The sequence below is a fragment of the Bufo gargarizans genome, chromosome 5 (genome assembly GCF_014858855.1).
Source record: "Bufo gargarizans isolate SCDJY-AF-19 chromosome 5, ASM1485885v1, whole genome shotgun sequence".
Lineage (NCBI taxonomy): Eukaryota > Metazoa > Chordata > Amphibia > Anura > Bufonidae > Bufo > Bufo gargarizans.
In genome coordinates, this window is record NC_058084.1 from 489674189 (window position 1) to 489702001 (window position 27813).

Here is a 27813-nt window from a genome sequence, read left to right on the forward strand (position 1 = left end):
TGGCTGCATGGACCACTCAAGGAGAAGAAAGGCCGCACCACTGCCGCAACAATGCCAGAAATGTGCAAAAAATCTGCTTAATGTAAACAGGGTAACAAGTGGAATCCGAGAGTCGGCTCTCAGGGAGGCACTGATAATAACACTGATTGCCGGCAATGAAACTGCATTTACCAGAACTAGTTCTGCTACTTCAGGCACAACTCTGAGAAGTGCATACAGTCAAATGGAGCAAACGCTGCTCCCAACCAAAAGGGATATCTGTGCCGGAATCCGATAGAGATGAGTGAGAACAAGAAAAAATTGGACACTAAAACTGTAATTTATTGCACATAAATCATTAAAAACAATCAAAACACTAAATGCGGTCAAGCTGAGGGCGACGCGTTTTGGAAGCGGTCTGCCTCCTTCCTCAGGCCAAAGAATAGTGACATAATTGCCAATTTACAGCAAAAGTGCAAAGGTCATAGTATGAACCATAGTCAGTGTTGAACAAATAATAGGAAATCGTAATAAGAGAGAAATAAATATAAAAGATGCTATATTTTTTCGCCCATAAGACGCACAGGTTTTAGAGGAGGAAAATGAGAAAAATATATATATTTTCATCAGACCTCCAATTTTAATAAGTCTCCCAATCAGACCTCAGATCACGCCTTCATGTGAATGACCCCCAATCAGACCTCCATAATTCCTTCAGTCAGACGTCAGATAAGACCTCCATGTGAATGACCTACAATCAGACCTCCATAAGTCCCCGAGACAGACCTCAGATAAGACCTCCATGTGAATGACCCCTATGCTCGGATCAGACATCTTACTTCTCCTGCTCCAGACGCCGCTGCTGCTCCTCACATCCAACGATCTTCTTCTTCCTTCCGCTTGCTGTGTATAGCGAGCAGTCGCTGACCAGACAGCGGTGAGTACAGAGCCCGGGGAGCACTGCACTCACTGCTTCCCGGTCCTTCTGTACTCATTAGTATTCACCCCAAAAGATGCAGTTTTGGGGAAAAAAGTGAGTCTTATAAGGGGAAAAATATGGTAAGTGTCATATTATGACAATAAAAAAATAAATAAATAAAATAACACACGAAGAAAAAAAAATCCTAACCAATTATTACATAAATGAATATGTGAATGTAAACAATTAATAACGGAGATAATACTATTTAGCAAACATTAAATGGTAAAGTAACAAATTCTGTATTTAGCAACGTCAATGAGTAAAAAAATAGAAAATCACACTGCTGTTCTATTCTTTTTATTAACACTCACTTGGGGACGTGAACTCATGTTCCCCTGGGCACGCATACTGCAGCAGCATGCACCTGAGGCTACGTTTTACACTAGCGATTCCTGCATGGATCCAGCAAAGTGCTTCCGTTACCTGATAATACAACCGTCTGCATCTGTTATGAACCGATCCGGTTGTATTATCTTTAACATAGGCAAGACGGATCCGTCATGAACGCCACTTGAAAGTCAAAGGAGGACGGATCCGTTATCTATTGTGTCACATTGAGTCAGAGAAAGGGGATCCGTCTCCATTGACTTGCATTGTGGGTCATGACGGATCCGTCTTGCTCCGCATCCCATCTCCGCGGTATGTTCTCCGGTATGAGAACGCAACGGAATGCATTTTGGAGCGCTCCGTTCTGTTCAGTTACGTTTTGTCCCCATTGACAATGAATGGGGACAAAAAGGAAGTGTTTTTTTCCGGTATTGAGACCCTGTGACGGATCTCAATACCGGAAAATATTAACGCTAGTGTGAAAGTAGCCGTATCTGCTCACAATATACTTCAGCCTACTGCTCTCTCCTCTACTAGTGCTGAGCTAAGCGAGCTTCGGATGCTTCACCCAAAGTTCAAAACTTCGGAATAATACTGAAAGGCTTCAGTTCCGAGGTACTTGTCGGAACCAAAGCAGAGTTGGGTTTCAAGTTTTAAAGTGGTTGTCCACTTCAAAAATCAATTACCGAAGTTATTCAACAAAGTCTTGTGCGACTTCGCAAATAACTACTAACTAAATAATACTTTGGCTCATTGCAGCCCATACATTCTAATGCTGTACAGTGTTATTCCAAAGTTCTGAATGAAGCACCTTCAGATGAAGCATGCGAAGCTTGCTTTGCTCAACACTATCCTCTACCTCTTTGGGCAAATGCAAGGTCTGGTCCTGAGGTTAGAGAGGCTGCGCGTGCCCAGGAGAACATGAGTTCACGTGTCATGAGTGTTAATAAAAAGAATAGAACAGCTGATGTTGATAAATACCAGAATTTGCTACTTTACCATTTAATAATGAATGCTAAATATTATTATCATCCTTATTACTGTATTTTCCACCCTATAAGACAAAGTGGGAGAAAAATGTCAGTGCGTCTTATGGTACAAATACTAATGAGTGTTTCTTTTACAGTGTACTGTGACATCACTGTGTTTATTATACCTGTACTGTGACATCACTGTATTTATTATCCCTGTACTGTGACATCACTGTTTATTATCTCTGTGCTGTGACATCACTGTGTTTATTATCTCTGTACTGTGACATCACTGTGTTTATTATCTCTGTACTGTGACATCACTGCGCTTATTATCCCTGTACTGTGACATCACTGTGTTTATTATCTCTGTACTGTGACATCACTGTGTTTATTATCTGTATACTGTGACATCACTGTGTTTATTATCCCTGTACTGTGACATCACTGTGTTTATTATCCTTGTACTGTGACATCACTGTGTTTATTATCTCTGTACTGTGACATCACTGTGTTTATTATCTGTATACTGTGACATCACTGTGTTTATTATCCCTGTACTGTGACATCACTGTTTATTATCTCTGTACTGTGACATCACTGTGTTTATTATCCTGTACTGTGACATCACTGTGTTTATTATCCCTGTACTGTGACATCACTGTGTTTATTATCCCTGTACTGTGACATCACTGTGTTTATTATCCCTGTACTGTGACATCACTGTGTTTATTATCCTGTACTGTGACATCACTGTGTTTATTATCTCTGTACTGTGACATCACTGTGTTTATTATCCCTGTACTGTGACATCACTGTGTTTATTATCTCTGTACTGTGACATCACTGTTTTATTATCTCTGTACTGTGACATCACTGCGTTTATTATCCCTGTACTGTGACATCACTGTGTTTATTATCTCTGTACTGTGACATCACTGTGTTTATTATCTCTGTACTGTGACATCACTGTGTTTATTATCCCTGTACTGTGACATCACTGTGTTTATTATCCCTGTACTGTGACATCACTGTGTTTATTTCCTCTGTACTGTGACATCACTGTGTTTATTATCCCTGTACTGTGACATCACTGTGTTTATTATCCCTGTACTGTGACATCACTGTGTTTATTATCCCTGTACTGTGACATCACTGTGTTTATTATCCTGTACTGTGACATCACTGTGTTTATTATCCCTGTACTGTGACATCACTGTGTTTATTATCCCTGTACTGTGACATCACTGTGTTTATTATCTCTGTACTGTGACATCACTGTGTTTATTATCCCTGTACTGTGACATCACTGTGTTTATTATCCCTGTACTGTGACATCACTGTGTTTATTATCCCTGTACTGTGACATCACTGTGTTTATTATCCCTGTACTGTGACATCACTGTGTTTATTATCTCTGTACTGTGACATCACTGTGTTTATTATCTCTGTACTGTGACATCACTGTGTTTATTATCTCTGTACTGTGACATCACTGTGTTTATTATCTCTGTACTGTGACATCACTGTGTTTATTATCTCTGTACTGTGACATCACTGTGTTTATTATCTCTGTACTGTGACATCACTGTGTTTATTATCCTGTACTGTGACATCACTGTGTTTATTATCTCTGTACTGTGACATCACTGTGTTTATTATCCCTGTACTGTGACATCACTGTGTTTATTATCCTGTACTGTGACATCACTGTGTTTATTATCCTGTACTGTGACATCACTGTGTTTATTATCTCTGTACTGTGACATCACTGTGTTTATTATCCCTGTACTGTGACATCACTGTGTTTATTATCCCTGTACTGTGACATCACTGTGTTTATTATCCCTGTACTGTGACATCACTGTGTTTATTATCCCTGTACTGTGACATCACTGTGTTTATTATCTCTGTACTGTGACATCACTGTGTTTATTATCCCTGTACTGTGACATCACTGTGTTTATTATCTCTGTACTGTGACATCACTGTGTTTATTATCTCTGTACTGTGACATCACTGTGTTTATTATCTCTGTACTGTGACATCACTGTGTTTATTATCCTGTACTGTGACATCACTGTGTTTATTATCTGTACTGTGACATCACTGTGTTTATTATCCCAGTACTGTGACATCACTGTGTTTATTATCCCTGTACTGTGACATCACTGTGTTTATTATCCCTGTTCTGTGACATCACTGTGTTTATTATCCCTGTACTGTGACATCACTGTGTTTATTATCTCTGTACTGTGACATCACTGTGTTTATTATCCCTGTACTGTGACATCACTGTGTTTATTATCCCTGTTCTGTGACATCACAGTGTTTATTATCCCTGTACTGTGACATCACTGTGTTTATTATCCCTGTACTGTGACATCACTGTGTTTATTATCCCTGCACTGTGACATCACTGTGTTTATTATCCCTGTACTGTGACATCACTGTGTTTATTATCCTATACTGTGACATCACTGTGTTTATTATCCCTGTACTGTGACATCACTGTTTATTATCTCTGTACTGTGACATCACTGTGTTTATTATCCCTGTACTGTGACATCACTGTGTTTATTATCCCTGTACTGTGACATCACTGTGTTTATTATCCCTGTACTGTGAGCCATTACTAGGCACCCTGCAAGGCAGACCTTGGGACACTTGCCGCACCAATCCCCTTACTTGTAGCAGTAAACAGAATTATACAAATTTACAAATCTGGATGATTCATGAATTATTGCTTTAAAGAGTCCATTGTAGGAGACTGAATCACGCTGACCTCAGAGCCAGAACAACACTGTACTTTACTCATCAATGATGGGAGTTCTCCTTCATCTTCCTATCATTCATATAGATCAGTAAGATGTGTTTGAAGACTGCAGAGGTGGTTACTATATTCAGGCAGAGGGCGTGATATAAGCTCTGTGTACAGCGCTGACCACAGCCGGAGGAAAGCATCTCGCATTGTGTGCGGCCATGTCCGGTTGCATGTAACGGTCACCCCGAGCCCCATACAAAGGACCCTTGTTACAAACCCTGGTAAAGGTCACGTCCACAATACACCGTGAAGAGTCTCCAGTCTCTGCTCCAGCCTTGCAGTGGATTAACGGGAGGCGGGGGCCGATCAATCTTTACACTTAAGGGGATATTCCTTTTCAGACAACACGTTATTCTTGGTATACAGAAAAGTCTTACAATTTTCTAATACAAATTCTGTATCAGTTCTTCATAGCTTTCAAGATCTCTGCTTGCTGTCATTCAACAGGAACCATTGTTTACTCCCAGGCCCTGGACACAGGAGCCTCTGATAGCTGTGCTGTAACGAGCCGTGCACCTGTGTGTCCCTCAATGACAGCAAGCAGAGATCTTGGAAAACATGAGGAATAGATACAGAAAGCATATCGGAAAACTGTATAAAACTTATAAAAGAATGACATTTAGTTACTAAAATCAGAATCCACCTTTAATTTAAAGGGGAAGTGTACTTTTTCTGATCATGTGAACAGGGATGTAATCTACCATATATGATCTTTTAATACTGATGTCTTTTTGGGTTAGAAAGGCACCAGGGTCTAGGTGTGACTGCTCCAGCTGTTGCAAAACTACAACTCCCAGCATGCTTGGACAGCTTACAGCTCTTAGGGCATGCTGGGAGTTGTAGTTTTGCAACAGCTGGAAGGCTGCAGGTAGAGTATACCTGGTCTATGCGAAGATGTGCGTCCATCACATGGTTCCTATAGATTGACAACAAGCAGAGATCTTGGAAATGGTGAAGAACTGATACAGAAGTCATATTGTAAAACTGTAGAACTTTTCCTTATACAAAGAATGACATTTAATTACTAAAATCGGAATCCCCCTATGATTTAAAGGGGAAGTGTACTTTTTTTGTTTTGTTATATGATCTACTATGTATGCATTTTTAATACTGATGTGTTTTTTGGGATGGGAAGGCACCAGGGCCTAGGTGTGACTGTTACCTCTGCACCTCTTTAGCCAGGTTTTGCATAGTCCATGCAAAAAGTCAAAGGGGGTAAACCTCTATCATCACGTGTCTGCCAGGATGATCAGCCGATCAACTCTTCAAGGGAAGCCGCGGTCGGCCAGGCAGCACCCCTAGCATTGACCCTGATGTCCATAATATATTCAACTTTGAGACAGTTTTTTTCTCTCTTACTGTCTCTATTTGATGTGTGGTGTACACTACGTCTCCTGCGGGACTGCGGCTGCTTTTCTCAACAATTAAAAATTTCTGCAAAAAGTTGCAGGCAATGGCGAATTATTTTGAATGTAACCATTAAAAAAAACGACACAAATTATTATTATTATTATAAAAAATATATATTTGCAGAGACGACATTTACCTGGCCCGGCGACAGGTGGCTCCGGTTTGTGTGACTTTAACGGGTCCAGACGATCCTTCTCCAGCTGTTTCCTCGTACTCCTCTGTCGAGGTTCCCGGAACATGGGGAGAGCATGCGCTGTGTGGAGAGAGAGACGAGACTTTGGTCACAACTGTCCTGCCAAATCTATCTGGATTTCCTACAGAAACAAATATAAAAACCCATCTGCTGGCTATGGAAACAATGTTCCCTGGGAAGGATTTCCCCGGGACGGCTGGCCAAAATACCGCACTATATCAGCGTGTCATTCAGCCGAGGAGTCACAGAGCCGCCAGCCACCGGGAGAGAACATAACTAGAATATTTCCACCTGAAATCTTGATTTTTCGCCTTCTGTGGGTAAAAAAATTCCTACAGGCAGGGAAGTTTTCTTGGGTGTCCCTGAGGATTGGCATTCCAGAAACAAATAATGCCACCCAGTATTATGTGGCAGTGCATGGTGGTATTATTTGGGAATTCAAGCACTGTGGGCACTATATGGTGGTATTATGTGGGCAGTAAATGGTGGTATTATGTGGGCAGTAAATGGTGGTATTATGTGGGCAGTAAATGGTGGTATTATGTGGGCAGTATATGGCGATATTATATGGACACTATATGGTGGGATTATTTGGGCTGAAATTAGGAGAAAAACTGTGTCAAATTGGCAATTGGGGGGGAGGGGTCCGACTTTGCTTGTATTTTTTACAAAAGCTGTTCTCCCTGGGGATTTTATCTTGGCACCCTGTGCTCTATGACAGACACAGTGCCCGTACCAAAATCCAAAGTGCCCCAAAGAGGAATATTAATATTGGCAAATTGCCAAGGTTCTCTGTTTACTGGGGTGTGGCCCTGAGAATAGGGACCCCAGGAATAAACAAAAAATACGATATATAATTTAAATATATATAAAGTATAATTTAGCGGTGATATCTGTGAATGTAATTGTCTCTTTAAGGAAATGTTTTCTGGATACTGCCTATTATCTTGGCAGTATGTGGCAGTATTATCTTGGCAGTATATGGCAGTATTGTGTGGACTGAAATGATGAGAACTGCCTAAAAACTGCATTTTAGGGGCCCTACTTTGCGTGTCGCCCAAGGCCCCATCTTGTATCTGCTCAGCCCTGAATACTGGTGCCATAAACACGCGCTCATCTTCTCTGTGCTTCGACCCGGCTCTCTTTTGGGGGGGCATCACTGATTTCAATGAAAGCGGTGTAATGCTTAATTTCTCCTGCGGGGGCACTGCAGGGAAATTGGTCCGTTGCTGCAGTGTTTCCAAACAGGTCAGATCTGATAGCTGAGGGTCTCAGTAGGGGGACACCCTGCAATCAGCAGGGTGATCAGATCTGATAGCTGAGGGTCGCAGTAGGGGGACACCCTGTAATCAGCAGGGTGATCAGATCTGATAGCTGAGGGTCTCCGTAGGGGGACACCCTGCAATCAGCAGGGTGATCAGATCTGATAGCTGAGGGTCTCCGTAGGGGGACACCCTGCAATCAGCAGGGTGATCAGATCTGATAGCTGAGGGTCTCCGTAGGGGGACACCCTGCAATCAGCAGGGTGATCAGATCTGATAGCTGAGGGTCTCAGTAGGGGGACACCCTGCAATCAGCAGGGTGATCAGATCTCATAGCTGAGGGTCTCAGTAGGGGGACAACCTGCAATCAGCAGGGTGATCAGATCTGATAGCTGAGGGTCTCCGTAGGGGGACACCCTGCAATCAGCAGGGTGATCAGATCTGATAGCTGAGGGTCTCCGTAGGGGGACACCCTGCAATCAGCAGGGTGATCAGATCTGATAGCTAAGGGTCTCAGTAGGGGGACACCCTGCAATCAGCAGGGTGATCAGATCTGATAGCTGAGGGTCTCCGTAGGGGGACACCCTGCAATCAGCAGGGTGATCAGATCTGATAGCTGAGGGTCTCTGTAGGGGGACACCCTGCAATCAGCAGGGTGATCAGATCTGATAGCTGAGGGTCTCAGTAGGGGGACACCCTGCAATCAGCAGGGTGATCAGATCTCATAGCTGAGGGTCTCAGTAGGGGGACACCCTGCAATCAGCAGGGTGATTAGATCTGATAGCTGAGGGTCTCCCTAGGGGGACACCCTGCAATTTTTATAAGATTAGGAATCCAGAGCAGAGATGAGAAAACTTTCCTGCTAAGAATGGGCCGCTCCCTGACATTTCCTAGAAAGGGCCGGGTGGTCTCCTCTAAGTATTTCGCCCTGATCTATGACTACGTAGGTTATATTATTTTACCTCTGCCAATTTTCATGTATCGTATCCTGCCAAGTTGCCGAGTGCCGCCATCTACCTGCCACATTAAAATGCGATAAAGAGGAAAACAATGGCAGGCGTCGGACGGGGCGGCTCGGGTTGCACGCTTCTAACCTTACTGTCAGAGATCGAGCCGAGTAAAGAAAATGCAGTAATTCTTTGGGTGCTCTCTGCGGATGTACACTGCGGCTCGGCAGGAAGTTCCCTGCGTTTCGCCATTATTAAATTTCCACGTAATGGGTTCAGTGCTGCGAGCTACTCCAAGTTTCTCCAGTCCAGACCAGGTCGGGGGCGGCAAACGCTCCTGGAGTCTGTTTAGTTTAATGGTGCTCTGACTTCTTGGGTCCCCGGCCACATGGTTTTACTTACATGGAAGAGCAGGAACGAAAACATTTAACGGAGAGAAAGGGCAGATGCGGCTCAGTTTACTATAGAGAGGGGCAAACAGAGGTACACACTGTGATCCAACCAGGGCCTGGTCTGGGCAGCCTCCAAATATTCCCTATTAGGTCATGTCTGGCTAGGGGGTCCATTCACAGCTATGAAACACCTGTGCGAGCATACCCTTAAAGACGACCTATAACCTCTCCAGACAGGTCTGTTTTAGTAACTACTTGCATTATCCAGGTAATAACAATTCTGGAGCAATCATTCTTAGGACTTTATGTTGTGCTCGTCCTCTATGACTCCTGCTAGAAGTTATGAATGAATTGCTAGCAGTTTGTCATGAAGGTCCAGCTGGATGTTACTAGTCGGGGGTGTGTCCCTTGACAGTCTGACACTGGCAGCACTGATTGGATAGTATCAGGCTGCGCAGGAACACGCCCCTAACTGGTAACAGCATTGGAAAATGCTAGCAATCCAATTATAACTTCTAGCAGGAATAACAAGGGAACGTTACTACTTAAAGGATGTTGTCTCATATGAGATTTAGGATATCGCTAAGATGTGCCACAAGTGTCAGATAGGTGCGGGTCCCACCTCAGGGACACGCAACTATTTCCAGAACTGGACCCTTAAAATGAGCAGAGAGCAGCCACGCATGTGCGGCCGTCTTCCATTCATTTATATGGGACTGCTGAAAATTGGCAGTCCCATGGAAATTAATGTAGTGGTGGCTGCGCTTGCGCAGTGCGCTCTCTATTCATTTCTATGGGATGGTTGCTTGGCTGTTTTCGGAACTCCTGTAGAAATGAATTGAGAGCACTGTGCGCATGCGCGGTACACTGTCCTTCACTTTCAGGGGTCCGTGCAGGTCCCGGACACCCATCTGACTTTGATAGCATATCCTAGATGCATTGCCATCAAAGTCCCAGATGACACAACCACTTTAAGAGTCATAAGAATAGATGCTCCAGAATTTTTATTACAAGTAGTTACTAAAATGGACAAGTCGGGAGAGGGGAGAGGTCCTCTTTAAAGAGGTTGAGAAAACCATGGCTGCTCTCTTCCACAAACAGCGCTACATCTATTCACAGGTTGTGTGCGGTATTGCACCTCAGCCACATCAATGAAGCTTAGACGCAGCACCAGATACGGACATATGTGCCGCTGTTTCCGGTAGAAAGCAGCCATGTTTTGTTCTTTTCCTGTACAACCTGTCTGTACTAGGTCATAGTCATCTACTACAACTGACTACTCCACCCAGCATTTACTCACGTGTGATAATGTAGTCCTGGGTAAGGGTCTCCGCTTGCCGGGCTTTCCTTTTTGTCTTCACCACACATAACTTTGCTCCCCTGAAGGAAAATAAATTGACAAGTTATGAGAAGGGGATGTATAGGCTTAAAGAGGACGCCCAGTAACATAAAAGGTCTGGCCGTGAGCTGTAAATGGCTGTTAAACTCAGCTCACCGATCCCATGCCGGTGCTGTTCCGGTCTGTGCTCTGCTGCACCTTCCTGCTCCTGTCCCGACACAGCAGGAAATGGCTGGGAATGCTGCTCAGCCAATCACGGCTGCAGCAATGACCCACCTCACCCAGTGATTGGCTGAGCAGCATTCCCAGTCATTTCCTGTGTGTCAAGTAAGTAGCAGGAAGTGGAGAGCAGCAGCGACCAACGAGGCATTGGAACAGCAGTGGCTGGGTATGGGTGAGTAATGATTTATTTTATTTTTTTATCCTAGTTATTGCCTGTTTCTGGATAAAAATGTGCCTTTATCCAATTTATTTATTTTTTTACGTCACCCTCTCCACGTTGACAACAGTGAGTGGGGCCTAATATCTTACTCCAATGGACTTTAAACAAAGACTGGTGTCAGTGGTGTCTAGTCCCTGCCCCTATGTCTGTGCAGAGGATTTGGAGCACTGTGTCAGGAAAACCGATCACTAAAAAGATCAGGAAATGAATCAGCGCAGAATTTCAGATCCAAAATTGAAATGGTAATAAAAGATAGAAACCCACTTTAAAAGGGGTTGTCCCATCGCAACATCGATGGCATATCGCTAGGATAAGCCATCAATGTCAGATAGGTGCGGGTCCCATATCTGGGACTTGCTCCGATCTTCAGAACGGGAACCTTGCAGTAAAGGGAGAGCAGACGTGCGTGCGCGGCCACCCTACGTTTACGAAAAGAGCTGAGTGCTAGCTCTTCTACTTCCAGCAGTCCTATAACGGTGATTGGAGGAGGAGGCCGCGCATGCGCAGGGCACTCTCCATTATGGCTATTTTCGGAAACCTCCATAGCAGTGATCGCTGCCCTCGCTTCACTTTGGGGGTCCCGTTCTGGAAATAGTTGTGAGAGGTGGGATCTGTATCCTAGCAAACACTCCTTTAGGGAGACATGCTTGAAGACGATTTTGAATTCTTAAGGGAACGGACTCTGCACACACACGCGGGCCCGTTCTTATCGAATGTGCGGGATATCTGCTTTATGGCACGGCTGGCTGAGTAGCTCCATTTTTCTGCTTGGAGGCGCAGTAATTGGCAGTTTGAGTAATCTCATCGCTCCTAATGACCGTATTTCTCTGGATGGGAAACGTTAACATCTTACAGCTTTATGTCTGTGATACAAAGCAATTACCGCGGGATAAGAGGCCTTTTTACTGCACCATAAAACAGCTGAAGAACAGCAAATAACACAAGGCAGGAGACAGTAATGGCGAAGTAATAGAACAGACGCTCTCGTTAAATTGCTGCAGATATTCATTAAATTACGGCAGGTAGCCATGTTCTCCGGGGGGACTGAATGTAAAGAGTGAGGGTCCTTTTACACGATTATGGGGAATGAGGTCGACGCTCCCGATCCCTGTCAGGTCATCAGCGGAGATGAGAGCGGCATTTACATATAGCAATCACCTCCGCTGTATTGGGACACCGATCTCTTGTCATTATTCCCGCGCAGCAGATCGTTGCACAGGAACTCCGATTTTTGGCGATTGCCTGCACATTTTACGCATGCAGATTATCGGGAACAAGCATTAATACAAACACTCATCCCCAATAATCTGCCACATCATCTGCACATGAAAAAGGACCCTAAGCGGCTGTTCACATGGCATTTTTGGCGTGGACAGTCACAACGAAATCCCACTATCGTCAGCGTCCTTTCTGCCCCTTCCCCATTCTTTGCAAAGGGAGGCAGCGCTGAAGATCGCTGAGTGGCGGTGTGAATCGGCAGCTGTGCCAAGAACCGACATGTCCCTTCTTGGACCGGCCACAGCATTAAATCACAAATCTGAAATCTTTAGCGTTGCCTCCCAATGCGAAGGATGGGGGGCAGAAAGGGCGCAGCCATCGGTGGGATTTCGGCACAGCTCTCCGATCGAAAATTCTGCTGTAAAAATCGAAGTGTGAACAGCCCCTAAAAGTGCAAAACTGAAAGGAAAAGCAGATGTGCATACCGATAGGGAACTTAGATTGTGAGCCCCATTGGGGACAGTTGGATGCTAATGTCTGTAAAGCGCTGCGGAATATAGTAGCGCTATATACGTGCATTAAATTAAATAAATAAATGTGCAGCTCAATGAGTCATGAAGCAGAATCTGTTGGCCCTTTAAGTAGCTTTTGTTTTTCAAAACATTTTGGTCTAGATGACAAGTTTGTGACCTTGGGGCGTGACCCTATGTAACCAGTGTTCATCCTCAGTCACTAACTCAATGAGTCACCAAATGACCAGCTCACTTTCTCTTTAAAAGCCTCTTAAGTGCTAATCATTGCCTTGTATGTGAACTCAATGACACACAGGGCCCCACAAGCCGAGAAATGAGTGCCTGAAGTGATACCAAATGAAAGCTCTGTTGTGGAAGACAGTCTAGACCAGGGATGCCCAACTTGCGGCCATCCAGCTGTTGTAAAACTACAGCTCCCACCATGCCCTGCAGAAGGCTGATAGCTGTAGGGTGTCCGGGCACACTGGGGGCTGTAGTTTTACAACAGCTGGAGGGCCGCAGGTTGAGCATGCCTGATCTAGACAATGCTCTGTGAGCTAAACAGCCTGGACTCCAGACTGATACATTGTAACAAACTAGCAGAGGGATTTGTGCAGCTGCTGCTGATGGAGTTTAGCTCACAGAGCATTGTCTACACTGGATACAACTGTGCTAGTTTGTTCACAATGTATCAGTCTGGAGTCCAGGCTGTTTAGCTCACAGAGCATTGTCTAGACTGGATACAACTGTGCTAGTTTGTTACAATGTATCAGTCTGGGGTCCAGGCTATTTAGCTCACAGAGCATTGTCTACACTGGATACAACTGTGCTAGTTTGTTACAATGTATCAGTCTGGGGTCCAGGCTATTTAGCTCACAGAGCATTGTCTAGACTGGATACAACTCTGCTAGTTTGTTACAATGTATCAGTCTGGGGTCCAGGCTATTTAGCTCACAGAGCATTGTCTACACTGGATACAACTGTGCTAGTTTGTTACAATGTATCAGTCTGGAGTCCAGGCTATTTAGCTCACAGAGCATTGTCTAGACTGGATACAACTGTGCTAGTTTGTTACAATGTATCAGTCTGGAGTCCGGGCTGTTTAGCTCACAGAGCATTGTCTAGACTGGATACAACTGTGCTAGTTTGTTACAATGTATCAGTCTGGAGTCCGGGCTGTTTAGCTCACAGAGCATTGTCTAGACTGGATACAACTGTGCTAGTTTGTTACAATGTATCAGTCTGGAGTCCGGCTGTTTAGCTCACAGAGCATTGTCTACTCTGGATACAACTGTACTAGTTTGTTACAATGTATCAGTCTGGAGTCCGGGCTGTTTAGCTCACAGAGCATTGTCTAGACTAGATACAATCGTATCCACTTCTCAGCTATGGACAGGTTTACTGCCTCTGTATATAAGTAACACGTTTTTTTTTTTCATTCACTGACAGCAACCATTAGTCTTGAAAACAGTGATGAAGTGTAACAAGACTAGAAGATAGGCTTTACTTACATAAAAAAGATGTTCTGTGATTAATTAGAGGGGACATACAGTGCAGCCACCTAGAGATGGCACTAGAGAGACAGTTGTCTTTCCTTCTGGAGGAGAGCTAATTTGCATATCCTTTCCCAGGGATCACTGCCCTAAAGTCTCCTTGAGATATGCGATTGCCTATGTCAGAATGATAGTGGCCATAGAAATGAGATGTTTCCTACCTCTGGCTCTTGAATGGGTCATAGTAAACTTTGGCTAAGCCGTTACCGGTGCCCACCATGATCTGATTCAGCTTGGGGTGCCACAGGCATCGGACAACGCTCTGTAAAAAATACAAATAAAAAGTGCATTATAGATGGTTTGTAAATCGATACAGAGATGGTGTAAGGCAGGATTGTCATGGACAGTATCCCACTGCGATGGGACCCACATACATAAAGCCATACAATGCAGACAATTGACACGAAACCTGTAAAATCAGCAGTAATATCTACAGGGGTCCTATTAATGGCTCCCCCCCCCCCCCCCTTAATTCTCCAGAAAAGACAAAAGCAGTATATGGACGCACAGCTGCGCCCCAGGCCATCTGACTGATGAACGTCACCGGCCTATGGAAACCCGCAAGAAGCCAGCGGCGCTCAGAGGAGCACCGGTACTTTGTCCAGGGTGTCGGAGCCCCAACGATCAGATATTGATGTTATAAAGTCTCGTAAAACCCCTTTAAATCTGATACAATTCGATACATTTTACTTCCTATTTTTGATATATCTCCAGTTCTTTGGGGAAGGGGGGCAGATTTTGGAGCAACAAAGTGAAACTCAAACAGTCATTTCTCCCAAAAGGAGAAGAAAAATTGGCACCTGGCGTATCCCCGACAAAACAGAGTGAATAGAATGAAAGTAGACAGTTTATGCAGCGCGGTACAGCACGTCCGGACATCACGCGCTGCACAGACACAGGGGAGAGAAGTCCGTGTTCCTGCTGCTCACTCCAATTACTCAGAGATAACCTCCCCCTGGGGGGACATGATGGATGGATCCGCAGGGAAACCGCGCTGTGAAGGATTTTTTATGTTTTCTATGTTGTCGCTGCATGGAATTGGCCAGAAAATGCATAAAATAACCATGGGCGGCGTAAAGGGTCTCGTCATAGAGGACAGGGATCATCTGCGACCACTGCACCGAATGACCCACTGCATACAGGGCAGGAAGGGGTTAAAGAACCAGCTACAGGAAATAATTTGCTCCGAAAAAAAAGAATTAGAAGAAAAAAAAAAGTGACTTGGCTTCAGAGGGAATATGGCCTTAAAGGGTCAGTCCCATCTCATAACGAAATGCTGTAGTGCTAAAATGATCCGAACTTTGGGGACCCTCCATTGGTCCCTTTAGGTGATAGGAGTACCCCTTTAAGAATCCTGCTGACCGCTACTATGAATCCGTCAACCTTTGTGCCGACAGACACACCCCTGTGGAATTCTGATTTCCAAAAGTAACAAAACATTCAATAATCAAAAAAGTTATGCAGCTGTCCAGGCTGTTTAGCTCACAGAGCATTGTCTAGACTGGATACAACCCTGCTAGTTTGTTACAATGTATCAGTCTGGAGTCTGGGCTGTTTAGCTCACAGAGCATTGTCTAGACTGGATACAACTGTACTAGTTTGTTACAATGTATCAGTCTGGAGTCCGGGCTGTTTAGCTCACAGAGCATTGTCTAGACTGGATACAACTGTGCTAGTTTGTTACAATGTATCAGTCTGGAGTCCGGGCTGTTTAGCTTACAGAGCATTGTCTAGACTGGATACAACTGTGCTAGTTTGTTACAATGTATCAGTCTGGAGTCCGGGCTGTTTAGCTCACAGAGCATTGTCTAGACTGGATACAACTGTACTAGTTTGTTACAATGTATCAGTCTGGAGTCCGGGCTGTTTAGCTCACAGAGCATTGTCTAGACTGGATACAACTGTGCTAGTTTGTTACAATGTATCAGTCTGGAGTCCGGGCTGTTCAGCTCACAGAGCATTGTCTAGACTGGATACAACTGTACTAGTTTGTTACAATGTATTAGTCTGGAGTCCGGCTGTTTAGCTCACAGAGCATTGTCTAGACTGGATACAACTGTGCTAGTTTGTTACAATGTATCAGTCTGGAGTCCGGCTGTTTAGCTCACAGAGCATTGTCTAGACTGGATACAACTGTATCCACTTCTCAGTCAAGAGCAGGACTAAATATGGATGCCTCTGGATGGAAACTACAATGTTGCCTCTGGATGGAAACTACAATGTTAGGCCTCATGCACACTACCGTATGTATTTTGCAGTCTGCAAAACACGGATCCGCAAAATATATGGATGACGTCCATGCGCATTCCGTATTTTGCGGAAACGGAAAAGCTGGCCCCTAATAGAACAGTCCTATCCTTGTCCGTTATGCGGACAATAAATAACAGGACACGTTCTATTTTTTTACGGAATGGATATGCGGACATATGGAAACGGAATGCACACAGTGTAACTTCCGTTTTTTTTGTGGACCCATTTAAAAAAGATGGTGCCTCATTCGGTCCGAAAAAAAACCCCAGACACTGTAAGAACATACGTTCATGTGTATGAGGCCTTATGACTAAGGTTGGTTGTCCACTAGATATGCGTATGCAAAATGGATTTCACATTTTTCTATATGTTTCAAGACTAAATAAGTATGATGGATTATATTTGAGTGGTGAACAAACTTCTATTTTCCACTGTGTTATTCCCTGACAGCAAGCACTTATCTTGAAAAAGTGGTGAAGAACTGAAACATAAAGAGGCAAATTTCTCAACCCCCTTTCCCCACACCTGGCATAAAAAACAAACAAACAAACAAACTCATGTTTGCAACTTTTTAAATGGCAAACTAAAGCGCTCGTGGCGTTTCCACCCCATTCTGATGCGGGCCCGCCTAATTTATCTTCTTTTACGCCAGTTTTCTGGCTGAAATGCACAGGAGCTCTGAGCTGCCATTGGTTCCATTCTCGGTGTACGGACTGCTGGAGGTTTGTGCCTCTCCATAGATTAGGTGCATACTCTGGCAGCGCAGAGGACACCCCCCGGGGTTAAACGCCGGTCTATGATAAATTCCCCCCCTAAGTCTAAGGCTACTTTCACACTAGCGGTTTTTGCGGATCCGTCACGGATCTGCAAAAACGCTTCCGTTACAATAATACAACCGCATGCACCTGTCATTAACGGATCCGGTTGTATTATGTCTTCTATAGCCATGACGGATCCGTCTTGAACACCACTGAAAGTCAATGGGGGACGGATCGTTTCCTATTGTGCCAGATTGTGTCAGAGAAAACGGATCCATCCCCATTGACTTACATTGTGTGTCAAGGACGGATCCATTTGGCTCAGTTTCGTGCAAGAAGCGTTTTGGTGTCCGCCTCCAGAGCGGAATGGAGCCGGAACTGGAGGCAAACTGATGCATTCTGAGCGGATCCTTTTCCATTCAGAATGCATTAGGGCAAAACTGATCCGTTTTGGACCGCGTGTGAGAGCCCTGAACGGATCTCGCAAACGGAAAGCCAAAACGCCAGTGTGAAAGTAGCCTAATAGAAAGCTGAAGAACTCGCATCAACATAAAATGTGAAGTGTACACAGCGCGGGCAGTAATCTGCTGTGTAGAGAGGCGATGGTCGGTCTGTTACTAAAATAATACGTATAAATCAAAGCAAAGCTATTTTTGGTTGGTAGTAAAAAAAAAAAAAAAAATATCCCTCTCTTTCATGGCCCGCCAGGCTGCCCCGCTGCTTTGTGATGTGTTGCTTGAATTGTGCGTCTCATCTGCTGCACTTGAGCAGCCAGAGAGGAGACGAGAGACCTGTCAGCCGTCAGCCGGTGAGCGTGCACACGACATGCTGACAGCCGGCTGACAGTCACCAGCCTGGACACCACACTGCATGGTAAGGAGGTCTGCCACTTTCTAACAGACACTAGGGTTCCATTTCTTAGCATTTTCAAGATCTCTGCTTGCTGTCCGGGAAAAAGAAACGTTGTGGTCTCGACCCACGGGTTGCAAACAAGTCGTGATCACGTTCAGCAGATGCAGGACAGAGTACATGAGAAACGCTCCGGGCACCATCCACTGGGCGCAAGTTTGCTGCAAATTGGCAAAGGCACAGCTTAAAGTGACACTATCAGGAGTGTCCCCTTAAAACCAGACTTGGGGACGTGTCTACTAAGCAGCTGCCACCCTCATCGCTAGCCTAAGGCCTCATCAACACGACCGTTGTTGTGTTCCGTTCTGCACAAACGGGGTTCCGTTGTTCCGTGATCCGTTTCCGTGTGTCTTCCTTTATTTTTGTTTAAGACAGGTTTGCCATGCAAATGATAGGAAAAAAACGGACGCGGATGACAATCTTATGTGCCTCCGCGTTTTTTAACGGTCCCATTGAATTGAATGGGTCCGCGAACCGTTTTCCACGAAAATAATAGGACAGGTTATATTTTTTGGACGGACTGGAACCACGGATCACGGACGCGGATGGCAAACGGTGCACTAGCCGAGTTTTCAACGGACCCATTGAAAGTCAATGAGTCCGCAGAAAATCACGAAAAACGGCACAACGGACACGGAATAAAACAACGGCGGTGTGCATGAGGCCTTAAACTGGTGTATATAACAGAAGTATTAGGTTACCGATAGAACTTCCTGTGACCACTTGAGCAACCTTTAGCTACGTGTGCTGAAATAGTGGTCACCCAGCTGAGAAGATGAGCGGTTGCTAGGCAACATGCATTATGAAAAGCTGCAGAATGGAGAATTAAACTCAGATCCAACTAGTGTACGGTCTAAACATGGACTGAATCAGGCAGCACTGACGGTACTGAGAAAATGCAGGCAGCAAATGAAAGGAACCAGACGGGAAGCTTTCTGCTCCAGGCCACAATTATACCTACTGCCCGGCGCCCATAACTGGCGATGAACCGAAGGTTAAATATGCAAATTGCGCCCTACCTGCTGCACGCACCCACTGTGTCAGTAATACATATCGAATTACCTGTCGTAAAGGCTACGGAACCTAAAGGGTTAAAATAACAATTGTGCCGGGTCAATTCTACGTGGGAAAAATAGCATAAAAAACATCATCATTCCATACGGGCTGAAGGTCAAGCCTAATATATGTTCAAAAAATGCAACAGGCCCGACCTAGTGGAATCTGAGCCGCCGCTGAAGGCAGGTCCCTGCGCGCGCTGTAACGAGGCGGAGAGCGAGGCCGGCCGCGGTCGATGCTGACACGTAACGTACAGAACACTATGACAGGACGCTGACATAGTCAGGGCTGGAAAAAATGGAAGATGTTTGGATTGTGGATTCCCGGAGCAGCGGCATTCTTTATTTTTGCCCATTAATATGATGAATCTTCATTTTATTTTTAGAAGACGGGGGGAATCTTCTATGGGCGTTCCGAAAGGCGGTGAGGGGGCGCGCTTGGCTTTTTCCGGAACACCCACGGAAGTGAATGAAGGACGCACCACACAAGAGCGGCCACCTCTCCATACACTTCAATGGGAGTTCCAGAAATAGCTGAGCACGTTCATTTTAGGGGCCCCATTCTATAAATAAGTGGGGTCCCAGAAGTGAGACCCGCATCTATGCGACATTAGTGGCGTATCCCAGACGAATGCCACCAATGTGTGAGATGGGCCAACCCCCTTTAATAGAGATTAGTTGCAATACCAGACTTAACCTGAGGATAGGTGTGGCGCTGTTTCTTAATCCTTTGTATCAGCTGGATAATCCATGTCCATATGCCTCGTTGACGGAGTCCTCGGCCTAGGATGCCGCTTTAAGCGACGGAACAGATCATCTCCTGCTCTGGCGGATACGGCTCTTATATGTATGTACTGTAACTCTACAGAGGGGTCGCTAAAGCCCGTTTCTAGAAGATTATATGAGTGTCTATCGCTCAATGTCTCCCTTACCCTAGAATTGATAATCACTTCCAATGTATCAGAGGTTCTGATTTTTTTCCATAAACAGCGCCGCTCCTGTGCACATGGCTGTGTCTGGAACTGCAGCATAGTAATGAGTCAGTCGCTTGTTTCTACTCTCAAACAACCCTTTAAAGGGATTATTTCTGTCTCAACCAATAAAACTTATCAATTTTCCACTTCAATTCATGCCTGCATCAGCGCCTTACGTTTTTCAAGATCTCTGCTTGCTGTAATTCATTGGTTATGCGGTGCGAGGCTCATTGCAAGCTCTGGACTGGGATCATGGGATTTTAATGTGTGGTGATGGCTAGCTTTTGTATTCCAGGACTGGACATTCCCCAGAACCGCAGCCGGCACGCTCATTACTCACTGCGGCGGTGGGAGAGAAGGCATGACGTCTATTTCGGCTCATTAGGTGAGACAAGCTGAAGATCACTACTGTTCTAGAAATCTAGATAATATATAACACATGGAAAGTATTCACTAGGCCAAAAATAACTGAAATCCAACATACTGGAACTGCGCAGAGTGGAAGGATCCGTCACAATGTGTGGGGGACACCAGATCAATTATACAGGATAGGGATCAGCGAGAACTCAGCCCAGACATGGAAGAATACTCCAGAGAAGTTACCATCATCCTGGCACCGGGCAGATGCTGCTCCCCTATCGTCACATGTTGCACATATGCCGCGAGTCAAAGACATGTGGACACATATGATGGGATATGGTGCAACTACACATTTGACACACATGTAGAATATTATGCGCTGATTAATTCCATAACATATTTTTATAGCAGTCACAGCTTGGATTTTCTGATACCGAGTTCTAAATCTCCTCCATAGTCATACAAAGGATAAAATTCTGACACCACTAGGGTCAGCTCAGGCGCTTACTGTATACAGATATATACAGCCACCACTAGAGGGAGCTCAGGAGATTATTGCATACAGATATATACAGCCACCACTAGAGGGAGCTCAGGAGATTACTACATACAGATATATACAGCCACCACTAGAGGGAGCTCAGGAGAATACTACATACAGATATATACAGCCACCACTAGAGGGAGCTCAGGAGATTACTACATACAGATATATACAGCCACCACTAGAGGGAGCTCAGGAGATTACTGCATACAGATATATACAGCCACCACTAGAGGGAGCTCAGAAGATTACTGCATACAGACATATACAGCCACCACTAGAGGGAGCTCAGGAGATTACTGCATACAGATATATACAGCCACCACTAGAGGGAGCTCAGAAGATTACTGCATACAGATATATACAGCCACCACTAGAGGGAGCTCAGGAGATTACTGCATACTGATATATACAGCCACCACTAGGAGGCTTAGGAGATTACTGCATACAGACATAACAGTCACCACTAGAGGGAGCTCAGGAGATTACTGCATACAGATATATACAGCCAGCACTAGAGGGAGCTCAGGAGATTACTGCATACAGATATATACAGCCACCACTAGAGGGAGCTCAGGAGATAACTGTATACAGATATATACAGCCACCACTAGAGGGAGCTCAGAAGATTAGTGCATACAGACATATACAGCCACCACTAGAGGGAGCTCAGGAGATTACTGCATACAGATATATACAGCCACCACTAGAGGGAGCTCAGAAGATTACTGCATACAGATATATACAGCCACCACTAGAGGGAGCTCAGGAGATTACTGCATACTGATATATACAGCCACCACTAGGAGGCTTAGGAGATTACTGCATACAGACATAACAGTCACCACTAGAGGGAGCTCAGGAGATTACTCCATACAGATATATACAGCCAGCACTAGAGGGAGCTCAGGAGATTACTGCATACAGATATATACAGCCACCACTAGAGGGAGCTCAGAAGATTACTGCATACAGACATATACCGCCACCACTACGGGTAGTTCATGAGGTTACGCATTAAATTTGTATGACTTTACAGCTGATTTTCAGCAGATATATGCGGCCACGTCTGGACTTACCCTAACAATCTAATAGAGAATGACACTGCATGTGCTGCAACCTAGAGTGGGCAATGGGCACACACCTTCTCAGGATCAGGGGGTGTCATTCCCACTAAATATCCCATAAATATTGTCAAAAAAATTCACTTAAAAATAAAAAATATTTGTGGAAAAAATTAACTGCATCCAAGATCCCAGAACCTGGGGATATGTTCCTCCAGACCTCCATGTATACCGTCCACATACAGGAGAAGGGTTGATGAGACCTACCACAGGAGGTTGTAAACACCAGGGGGAGTCCAGGTGGATGATCTATACGGTAGCCAACATTAACTTGTCTCTTAACTTGACTGGACCCCCTCTTTAAACGGGTTGAAAGAGAAACATGGCTGCTTTCTTCAAGCAACAGCGCCACATCTGTTCATAGGCTTCGTCTGGTATTGCAGCTTAGCTCCATTGAAGTGAAGAACTGCAATACCACCCCCAACCTGTCAACAGGAATGGCGCTGTTTCTGCAAGAACATATCCATTTTTGGTCTAATCCCGACACAACACATTTAAAAAGAGGTGACAGCACAAGCCCCCATTTTTCCGGAGGTCTCCGCTAACCAGACGTGAACTGGTGGCGCCATCTTCAGGGGGTCCAGTTTTCCATTCCAAGGTCACTTTGATAACTGAAGACGTGTTTGTGTTTTCAATGCACGAAATATCTGTGAAACGGGAGACTTCGGCTTAGAGCGCCGACCATTTTGGGAACATGATGCGGCCTGGAAGATGCAATACGGTGTCAGTCATTCAGTCGGTTATTAGGCCCCCCCAGCGCAGTCCTGAAACCCGCTCCAGGGATGGTATGTGGACGCGCGCCTCGGTGCTATTACATGTCTGCACATCGGGTGCTCAAGTGACTCCTGGAGATTAATTCAGAGCCCGGGCGAGACTGCTCCGAAGACAAGCACCCGGGGGGGGGGTTCCATGGGGGACATCTTCCGGCTCACAATTCGGGGTGCACACTGCTGCCCATATCCTCAGGGCTGGGACTGTACCTAATGTAAATAGGCAGAGGTTCTGTTTTCATGCCGAGAGCAGAGGTGGAATGAGGCATCAAGCAAGGCTCAACCTCGCTTGGCAGGACATTTTAGAAGCGGCTAACAAGTGGCAGATCATCAAAGCGAGCGCCTCCGACCTGCACCTTCCACGCGTTTCGTGCATGTGCATTCCTCCTGGCCTGGCAAGAGGCCATATCCCAAAAAATGGATTACATTTCAGGGAAGGAAAGTGAAGGGAAATAGCAGGCGAGGCTTTCGCAAGGGGCTAAATATGGAATACACGTTGAAAAGCTGAAGGCTCCTCAGCCGATCAGGGGGCGCGCACCTAGTGATAGAAGAATGGACCCAGGGTCTTCGGCATGAGCTTCACACACAAACAAATCCATGGAATAGTATGGAATGAAAGGATAAAAAGAGAGGGGGGAGGGTCTGGTCTGGAAACCCCATTTTCATAAGCCCTAGTAGGGGTATCCTGCTCACGATCATTTCTAAGCCAGAAGAGACAGCAGCTATTAATGTCTCTTTCTCTCTGGAGGACCCAGCATAACCATCTATTTCAGTCATATCTGTGTAATACTTCGGTTCACCTGTGGTGGCGCTGCAGGGAAAATGAACATTTGCTGCTAGGATCCACTGTCGATCACTGTGATCAATGGGGGGATTTTTTTATATATTTTTTTAACAAAAGCAGGTTTTGTACAGGATTAGAAAAAGATGTCTGCTTTCTTCCAATAAGTGTTTGGTATTGCATCTCAGTCTGGTTTACTTCAGTGGTGCTGAGCTGAGATGGACATGTGTGGAAGAAAGCAGCCATGTATTTGTAATCCTGCAGAACCCCATTAAGCTAGTGGTATAATAAAGATATAGCAGAGCTGAGATGGTGACGTGCAGCAGTGGTTCTATATCATCTGTCATACTATGTACTACACCCCATATACAGCAAGCTGAAATGTCCTATGCTGATAACTTTCCATCATCGCCAGCAATCTGCTCTCCAGCAGCTCTTCTGTGGGATCGGACCAACGGGCGAGCTTTCTTCCCCCACACATCAATGAACCTTGGGTGGCCGAGACTCTGTCGCTGGTTCTCTTTCCTTGGATCACTTTTTGGTAGGTACTAACCGCTACATACCGGGAACACCCCCCCCCCCCCCCCCCCCACTACCCACACACCCAACGCTCTGACCCAGCCCCCCACATATCCGTCTCAGGACGATCATACATGGGGATTATCAGTGGCCAGCGATATCAGCCATAGAGGAGAAGTTAACAATCCATGTGCAACGTTATCAATGTACCAATTTATCAATGTATCAAGGTCTTGCAGATTTCAAGATCCCTGCTTGCTGTCATTCCAACAGACATCTGCTCTGTTTGCTCCGGTGGATGACAATCAGTCCTGGTCATGTGTTGGACATGCAGCTGCACGGTTCTTTACCTGAGCGTCCGTCACGTGATCAGGACGGCCCTGTGTCCTGCTGCACAGTGCACTGAAGGAAGTGGAGCAATGCGGGCCGCTAGCAGTCACTTTTGGGTCTTTGATGGCCATTAACCCCTTAATGGGGTTGTCTCACCTGGAACATTGGTGCCATATCTCCAAGAGTATGCCCCCAATGTCAGACAGATGTGGGTTCCACCTCTAGGAAGCACGAGAAAACACAATGCACATGCGCGGCCGCCCTAAAATAATTTCTATGGGAGCACTGAAAACACCCAAGCCAGCGCTCGCTATTTTTCGGCAGTCCCATAGAAATGAATGGAGAGCGGCTGCGCATATGCAGTGCTCTCTTGCTCTCTTAGGAAGCCTCATTCTAGAGATAGGTGCAGTTCCTAGAGGTGGGACCCACATCTATCTGACATCAATGTTCCAGATGAGACAACCCCTTTAAGCTCCGGCCTATTTTGGGTCTTCAGGATGCAGCGATCTTTGTTTTTTCTCATTGACACATCTTAAGAGCCGTACGGGGGGGGGGGGGGGCTATTACCATTTGAATTATAATGATACATACTAATAATAATAATCATACATTTTTGGGAGATGAACGGAGGCCATGGAAAACGATACTGCGTTGTGTTGGTCGACGGGTAGGGAGCTTCTTAGATGTCACTGTTGCTATTGAATGCGGCATTAAAGGGGTCAAATAGCGTTCTGACAATCGCCGCCGGGCTCCTGCTGTTGATCGCACCGGCAAAACTCTCGCCGCACCCATGCAATCATGATGCATGCCAACGTCATGGGGCACCAAGAGGTTAATGTTATTTCCCAGTAAACCCTTTGAAATATTAGATGGGTGCCCCTGGCTCTGCACCGCTAGCACCTTCGTCCTCCACCTGTTATCACCGGCTGTGAGCAGGCAGGTGAGCGCAGGCTGTAAGCAAGGTGTATTATCATACTACAACATAGCTAGAAAAGACTCTAAAATGCTCCACAACCATCCCCGAGGTGCCGCGGTCGATGAGCGCTCCCATTAAGACAGATCAATGACGACTGGACTGACAGTCCTCGACGGCGAGCCCTTCAATTTCCATGAAAGCAGAGGCCCCATCCATTTACTAATCGAGGCAGAGAGGCAATGCCGGCACATCAACTGCTGACAGCAATCACAGGAAGCGACAGTCAAGGTCACATGGACGCGTGTGCAGCTCACATAGCCCACATTCTATATTCCAGCCCGGTACACGTGGACCTTCAACGAGTGTAAATTTCAGACATCAAACTGTCAGGGTCAATGGCGGAGCTTTACTGTGCAACATGCAGCACAATTCAGGCACCAACTGCACCAGAAGAGGTGCGCAACAAATGCACTACCTTCCACCTGCTTTAGGCACTTTCGAGGTTAGGAGTCGTCGTAAAACATGTCCGGTTTATTCACCGAATAAGGGCCCTTACTCTAATATGGCGCAGAACTGCGTGGTGACCACCGCCATAACACTGCATCCACAGGGAGAATGACCCAGTAGTCTTATAGCACCCATGCTGCCATGTTAAAGGGGTTGTCCCATCTCGGACGTTGGGGACATATTGCTAGGATTTGCCCCCAATGTCTAAAAGGTGGGGGTGGTCCCACCTCTGGGTGTTGGAGGGCGCAACGCGCCTGCGCGGCTTCCTACATTAGTTCCTGCGGGAGCCCCAAAAATAGCCGTCAGCACCATAGAAGTGAATGGAGCGGTGGTCGCGCTTGTGCGGTGAGCTTCCCATTCATTTCAATAGCAGAGAGTGCCACTCATCTATTTTCCGCCCTCCCATGGGAACAAATGGAGGGCAGCCGCGCATGCACAGTGAACCCTGTGTCACTTTGCGGGCTCTTTTCTAAGGATAGGTGCAGGTCTCAGAGGTGGGACCCGCACCCATCAGATATCCTAGCAATATGCCTCCAATGTCCAAGATGGGACAACCCCTTTTTAGCAGGAGACCTTATATGGATTAAAATCTACTTGCTCGCATGGAAAAGTGAGCTTTTGGGATCTGTTCAGATGGTGTGGTGGTGCTGTGCAAAGGCAGCTTAGCTGCTTGGTCGTCCCTCTATAAGGGTCCATTCACACGTCCGCAAAATAGGTCCGCATCTGTTCCGCAATTTTGCGGAACAGGTGCGGACCTATTCATTTTCAATGGGGCCGGAATGCGCACTTCCGCATCCGTGCTTCCGTTTCCGCAAAAAAATAGAACATGTCCTATTCTTGTCCGCAATTGCGGACAAGATTTGGCATTTTCTAATATAGTGCTGGTGATGTGCGGTCCGCAAATTGTGGAATGCACATTGCCAGTGTCCGTGTTTTGCAGATCCGCAATTTGCGGATCCGCAGAACACTTATGGACGTGTGAATGGACCCTAAGTGCTGATGAGATAAGCCACCGCTAGAGGAGTCTTATTCGCTTCCCCCAACCAAATACACATGCAAACTCAAGCTGAGCCGAGCATGCATGTGTATGAGGGTGCCAGGAGTATTTGGCTGACAGATATTTAAGGTGTAGCCCAGCCTTAGTGACTGAACATGGGCAGATTACTTCTGGTTCATTACCATGCTGTTCACACCATGTGGCATAGAGCCACGTGGAATTACAGGTGGTGCGGCATGTCCTAACGCATGAAAGGTTGGTATGAAATCAGGCAAAAAAGGAGCATTTCTTCAAAAACAGGGCTAGTGCCTCAATGTCATTATCATTCGACCCCATTCTCATGAACATGGCTGCGATACAATGGACAAGGGTGACGCAGCTCCTGGTAGGATACAAAAAATAATAATTTGGGGGAAAAATTAGGGGGAAAAAAACCTATAAAAAATTATGCTAAAAATGAGGGGAAAAAAAGCAAAAAAACTAAATGCTGTTAAAGTGAGATACAAAACAGGAAAAAATTATCAATGCAATAAGCTAAAAGAAAAACCCAAAATCTCCACTCGTCTCCGTTGACAGGTTCACCCAGAAGAGATCCAGATATGGCTTCCTCATTAAAAGATGTCAAAGCTCATAAAACAAGAGGATTTTCTTCTGCGGCAATTTGAAGG

The 27813-nt window shown here is 45.6% G+C and overlaps 1 protein-coding gene across 1 annotated transcript in view; it reads right to left on the bottom strand.

Annotated features, from left to right (window-relative positions):
- Positions 1-27813, bottom strand: part of WDR70 (WD repeat domain 70) — a 214460-nt gene that overhangs the window by 21707 nt on the left and 164940 nt on the right. The window contains exons 14-16 of the mRNA XM_044293792.1: positions 14513-14613; positions 10588-10667; positions 6630-6746 (exon numbers count right to left, since the gene is read on the bottom strand). Of these exons, the coding sequence (XP_044149727.1) occupies positions 6630-6746; positions 10588-10667; positions 14513-14613 (298 nt within the window). The remainder of the gene's footprint in view (positions 1-6629; positions 6747-10587; positions 10668-14512; positions 14614-27813) is intronic.